The 6,626-nt window shown below is 25.7% G+C and overlaps 1 protein-coding gene across 1 annotated transcript; it reads right to left on the bottom strand.

Moving 5' to 3' along the window:
- Nucleotides 1-100: 100 nt before the first annotated feature.
- On the bottom strand, nucleotides 101-5,001 carry Phum_PHUM270210 (uncharacterized protein; the record flags this gene model as incomplete). The annotated part of the gene is made up of 7 exons (XM_002426701.1): nucleotides 101-105; nucleotides 246-476; nucleotides 680-789; nucleotides 882-1,062; nucleotides 1,150-1,329; nucleotides 4,205-4,404; nucleotides 4,973-5,001. The coding sequence occupies 7 exons, from the start codon at nucleotides 4,999-5,001 to the stop codon at nucleotides 101-103; spliced, it is 936 nt and encodes a 311-aa protein (XP_002426746.1).
- Nucleotides 5,002-6,626: the final 1,625 nt, after the last annotated feature.

Raw genomic sequence — 6,626 nt, 5'->3', positions numbered from 1 at the left:
TATATGAATATATACATAATAAACTTTTTAATAAAATTTTAATATCGCGCTTTTAAAAGAAAAAACTAAAAACGTACATAAAAATAATTTTGTATTATTATTAGTCTTATGCGAGTGGCAGTATTAACAAACAAATAATGTAATTGATAATGATAATGATGACGACGATGAAGATGATGATAATGATGATGAAAATGATAATAATAATAATAATAATAATAATCACAAATGAGCTAAAACGTCACTTTCAACGGAATGGTCTCTATTTGGCGTTGCGTTATTATTATCAGACACAGTAACTATCGTAACTAAATTAACATTATCAGATTTTGTATCATCCGATGACGTTGTCGGTGACCTTTTACCCTTGTTCAAAAGCATTCGAAGAGGAGGAATGGGCACTTCTTCGTTAACTCCTAATTTTATACTGTCTATTTGTAAATCCGTATCGCCCCGATGCAAATCAACAGGATTACCTTTAAAAAAAAAACAAGGAAATATATGGTGATAGTGATGATAATGATGATGATGATGATGATTGCATTGGGATTTTGAACGTTTCCGGATATTATAAAAATCAAAATAATATATTTACCGACGACGCTAATGACGTTAACAACAGCCTGAGATACATTTCCGTTTTGATCGCTCACATGGCTTAATAATGATGAATTCCTACTGTGATTAACTGAACTTAATGGTTCCCCGTTCGGATCTAATGTTGGCCTTGTCGAACTCGTACGACTTCGGTAACTTGGAGGATGACTATATTCAGATTGTGGCAAACTTCTGCAAAATGCCGGAGCCCTTAAAAATAATTTTTTTTTTTTTTATAGAAGTAAAATCATTTTTCAAAACGTTTTTTTATTTATTTTTGGTACCTCAACCCTAACGTGCTTCCTGCTTGAGATCTATAAGTTGGAGGTGGCGACATCGTTGCTTGCAATCCATTTCCGGTATCGTTTGGCCTTTCCAATAATAATAATCTTAATCTATATTCTTGCATGCTGGCCTGATATGACGGAGGAGGTGGCCTGTATTGAAATTCCGGATACATCATCGCTGCAATATTAATAATAATAATACAATTTTATTTATTAACCAGTTCATATTTTAATAATAATAATAATAAATAAAATGTTTACGCACCAGCATAGGGATGATGCGGCCTTCCGTAACTTGGTGGCATTCTCGGAACGAATCTTTGATTCGGTTCGTTTGACGAATCGTCACCGCCACCCAAACCGAGCATGGATCGACACGAAGAAGCATCCTGTGACGTTAAACGCCACGCCACAACGCTAACAGTTACAAGAACGATACCAACACCTGAAAAATAAATCAAAAATTATTAATTATTATTATCATTATGAATATACGTGGCAGTAATAAGAAAATAAATACGTTTCGCAATATTATAATTTCACAAATATTAATTCTTTTTATTTTGCAATAGTTGGTAGTAACGCTTTTAACAGAGAGAAAGAGAAAGAGAGAGAGGGGGGAGAGGAAAAGGTAAAAGCATTAAATAATAAAAATAATTTTAATAGAAAAAAAAAATGGATTTAATAATAATAATAATAGGAAATTATTATTTTTAATCAATTTTTTCGTGTTTGTACGCACGCACGCACGCACGCACACGCACGGAAAAAAAATACACGTAACGGTTTTTTTTTTTTTGAAAATAATAAAAGTTCCGAAAGAATAAAATTCAATATTTTTTGCATTATACATATACTTATATTGTATATAATTTTTTTTTTATTTTCAATTTTCACAACCGTGAAATTTTTGATGTAAAATATTTTCACTAAACATCCGTTAAATAATTTTCTTTTTTTTCTCTTTCAGGAGCCATTAACTCCATAAAAAAAAGAAAAAAAATTCATGAATTATTACAAAAGCCGAATATTTTAAATTTTTTTTTTTTTCATACAACAAACCAGAATAAATTAACTATTAAAAAAAGAAAAAAAAAGAAAAACTTTTTATTTTCCCTGAGTTTTTTATTTTGTCATAAAAAAAAAAGAAAGAAAGAAAAACATTTTTTTTATTTTTATTTTTTTTGAAGCACATTAAAGAATGATAATAATAATAATAATGAGGAAAACTTAGTTAAAAGTCATATATAAAAAAAAAATATTATTAATAATAATAATCATTATCATCATAACCCTTAATTTTTCTTTCTGCAGAGATTTAAGTTTGAAAAAAATAATACACGTGGTAGCAGAAAACTTTGTTTATTTTAATAAACTTAATTTTTTTTCTTTATCTTCTGCTATTTTCTTTTTTTTTTTTTTATGGGAAATCGATTTTGAAAATTTTCTTTCTTTTTCTTTTTTCTTTTTAAACGACATCAAATTAATTTCGACGTATTTTCTTTTTCTTATTTTTTATCCATCCTTTTTTTCCTTTTTTTTCTTTTTTTCCTTTGAAACTCCTTTAAAAAAATTAAAAATTAATCCAATTTATAAAACAATAAAAAAATTTTTTTTAAATGTTTTTTTCAGACAAATATTTCAATTTTTTTTTAAAAAATAAAAGTCGTCGTAAAAATTTTCTTTTTTTTTCAAACAAAAATATAATTAAGTGTAATAATCGTTATGTTGGCAACAATATTGCCGGCATAAGATAAAATAAAATGGCGAAATTGACTTTTTTTATTATTATTATTTTTATTCGTTTTATTTTTAAAAATCGAACGGGAAAAACGTTAAAATTATTTTAAATAATCGATTTTTGCCGCCATTTTTCAAATGTTTAGCAAACAAAAAAAGATGGCATCCGATTATACAATTAGAAATATTTAATTATTAATTAATTGATAATAATAATAATGATTTTCTCTTTTATCAATACTAATAATATAAAAGTATCGATTACAAATTAAAAATAAATAAAATCTACTTTTAAGTTTATATTACTCGCGTATGTTTAACTTATGTGAAAGCATTTAACACTCGTTTCCAGTTTTTTTTTTCGTCATGTGAAATTTAACCAAAAAAAAAAAAAATTCGAAAGAGAATTTAAATTAAAAACCAAAGAAAGTCAAATTTTTTTTTTTTAATTCGAGCTAACTAAAAACAACAACCGCAACGTCAGTGACTACAACAACAACAACCACACGAATCGTTTAATATTTAACTAATCGTAGACAAACCGTTTTATTTATTTATTTATTTTTTAATGTAAATTTATTTACGTCGTTTCGTGTGTAAAAAATATACAAAATACGTTTTTTTTCGCGAACCGAGTTTTAATAATAATAATAATAATAATAATAATAATAATAATAATAATAATAATAATAAATAAAATAAATTTTCACCGTTTGCGTGAAAAGTCGTAACTCCCAAGTGAAAGACTTTTTAAAAAGTAATAATAATAATAATAAAACTTTATGAAAGCAAACGTAAATCTTTCTTTCTTTTTTTTTCATTCTCAGTTGGTTTTTTGGTTTTTTTTTTTAATATAAATAAATATTATTATCATTATCATCATCGTCGTCGTTGTAGTGAAAAATAAAATTTTTTTTCTTTTTTTTAATATTTAAATTCGTATAACGTATAGAAAAAAAATGCCAAAAGATTTTCCTCGTCCTTTTTTCGCTTATAATCATCATCATCATCATTATTATCATCATTATTATTATTATTTTAATTAATTTAATATAATCTCGGAGAAGAGAATTTTTTTTTTCCTTTTTATTTATTTATTTAAAATCTTTTCCATTAATCAGATTAAAATATTAAAAAAAAGGTGGCCGTGGCGGACGATGAGAGAACGACGACGACGTCGAAAATACTCAAACCACGAACTAAACATAAATGAAGATGAATATAACGATTAAAAAAAAAAAAAAAAAAAAAACTCGATCTTCTGCTGCCACGTTCGCCGACCGTGCCCATTAAAAACGTTTTTATTATCGTTTTCGTGCGCGTGTGCGTGTATATACTACTACGTGCCCTTGTTATATTATACATTTAAGATGAAGATAAAAAAAAAAAAAATAGTTTTCCTTTGACACACAAAAAATAATAATAATAATAACAAATCCGATAAAAATTTATTATTATTATTATTCGGTGCGATAAAAAAAGAAAATTTTGTACGTTGAAAAAAAAGGAGTAGGAAGAGAAGGGGAGAAAAGGGGGAAAGGGGGAAAGAAGGATTTGAAATTTTTTTTTTTTTTACTTACCTATCATTAAAAGCGATACTGTTAAATGTTCTCTACCGCTTGCTTTCATGGCTCCTAAAACTGTACCAACAATCACGCAACAAATTCCAACAAACGATATCATAACAATAAACCAACGAATTGAAACTGTTTGCGTAACGACAACCCCGCAACACGATTTCGGCGTTTCTTCTTCATGTGCAAACATTTGACCCTGAGACCTGAAAACAAATCAATTTATTATTATTAACTATTATACCGGAAGTGTTGGTATATCCGTTTAGAAATTTATTTTAAAAAATTATGGATACCCCCACGACGACAACAAACAACAAACAATAAAATTTATCACGAAATGGGGCGTTTGCCACGTGGTATCGATTAAATTTTTTTTTTTCTTAATTTCCGTCCGTGGGGCCCCATTTTTTGACATTTGCTGAAAAGAAAAAAATAAAGAAACTTTTTCTTTTTTTTTAATACGTTGATAATAATAATAATAATAAGGTTTCGTGACGTCAAACATTAAAAAAAAAAAATTATTAATTGGCTACGCGTGTAAATTCGTAAAAAAAAAAAAATTCATTTCAACATTTTTTGTTTTTGTTGTTTTGTTTGTTAAACCTTAACAAAACAATCAATAGAAAAAACAAAAACATAAAACATAAAACTTTTGAAAAACATGAACTTTGTGTTTTTATCTTTTTTCTTGTTTTTTGAAATCTAACAAAGGAAAAAATGAATCAATATAAAATCCTTTGACTTTACATAATAAAATTAAAAAAATTTCACGTAATCGATTTTTTTTTTTTGCTATTCATCTTTTTTCATTCAATATTATTTGTTGACGATAGCAAATGCAATCGTTTCAAAAAAAAAGATTAACGACAGCAAATATTATTTACAAACTCGACAATCGTAATAATAATAATAATAATAATATCATAATAAAATTAAGATTCTTTTGGTTAAATAAATCTCTATGGTAGTTCGAAACAAAAAGTAATAATAATGATGATGATGAAAAGTAGAAAAAATATTAAAAAAAAAAAAAAAGAAAAGTAGAACGCCATTTCGATCCTTTCATTTATATAATTCTCGAACGATATCTCGAACGATCACCCAATTAATTTAAAAATCAATTAAATCCACAACTGGAAACTTTTCTGTTTTTATCCAACGCAATAATAATTAATTAATTAATTAAAAAAATAATAATTATTATTATTATTATTTTGTTTCATTTTAAATTAATAATTTATTTAATTATGTAATTATTACGAGTAAAAAAAACAATAACAATAATATTAATTTATTTATATTAATAATAATAATAATAATAATAATATTTTGAAACTTATTAAAACTATTCCATTGAAGAGAAAAAAAAAAAGTTGAGGAATTTTTTTTTTAATGCAATTAAAAATATGCAACAAAGGTTGCGATTTCAGATTGATCAAAATAGGTATAAAGGTACGAGAGAGAGAGAGAGAAAGAGGCGGTGTATTGTTTTGCGTGGGTTAATTACAAACGAGGAGGTCACATAGGCCAATAAAAAAAATTAAATCTACGATAAAAAAAAAGAAAAAAAATTACGGCATTTTGATTTGATCTGAACGTTTCAGGTATGTGTTTTATTTGGTATGTTACTTAACGAACGGCCCCCCACCTTTTTTTTTTTTTTTAAATTCAGGTAGATTGTAAAAGTTAAAATGACTCATCGCATTTTTTTTTTTTTAAATTTCAAATGCATTTACACCGAATACATTTGAAAAGTAAAAATTACATGATTCGTTTTTAAGGAATGTTGCTGGGAATTATTATTAAATTTTGATTTTCCTAACGTTTTCCCTCCTCCTCTCTCCTCCCCCTACCCGCCCTTTTCTCCATTTTTATATAATAATAATAATAATAATAATAATAATAATTGGACAAAAAACTACATTAAAATAATTCCTGTGCTATCATCATCATCTGCCTATTTTTTTTTTTTTTAATAATAAATGAATCGAGTAAAATTATTATTTGTGCGAATTTTGTTTTTGGTGTTTGTTGTGACGAATAATGTCTGTTTTTTGTTTGTTTGTTACAACAAACGACGTCGGATAAAAAAAAATGAATTACTTAAATTAAATTTAATTTTTTGTCGATACGTAAAAAATAATTTTTTTTTTTTTTTTTAATATTTTAACGGTGGAGCAAAAGAAAAAGAAATTTATTAATTATAAAACGAACAAACAAACAAACAAACGAATAAATTTTCTATAAATTTGAGTTTTCTAAAAAAAATTTAAAATTTAAAATGGCGCCCTTGAACATTCACCATGATGATGATGATCTTAAATTCCAGTAAAAAAAAAAAATTGAATAAAGAAATGCTTTTAAATTTAAAACATATCAATCAATCAGTCAATCAATCATTCAATCATAATTTTATGACGTGAAT

The sequence above is a fragment of the Pediculus humanus genome, genomic scaffold (genome assembly GCF_000006295.1).
Source record: "Pediculus humanus corporis 1103172107647 genomic scaffold, whole genome shotgun sequence".
NCBI classification, from domain to species: Eukaryota; Metazoa; Arthropoda; class Insecta; order Psocodea; family Pediculidae; genus Pediculus; species Pediculus humanus.
This window is presented reverse-complemented; position numbering and strand designations above follow the sequence as displayed.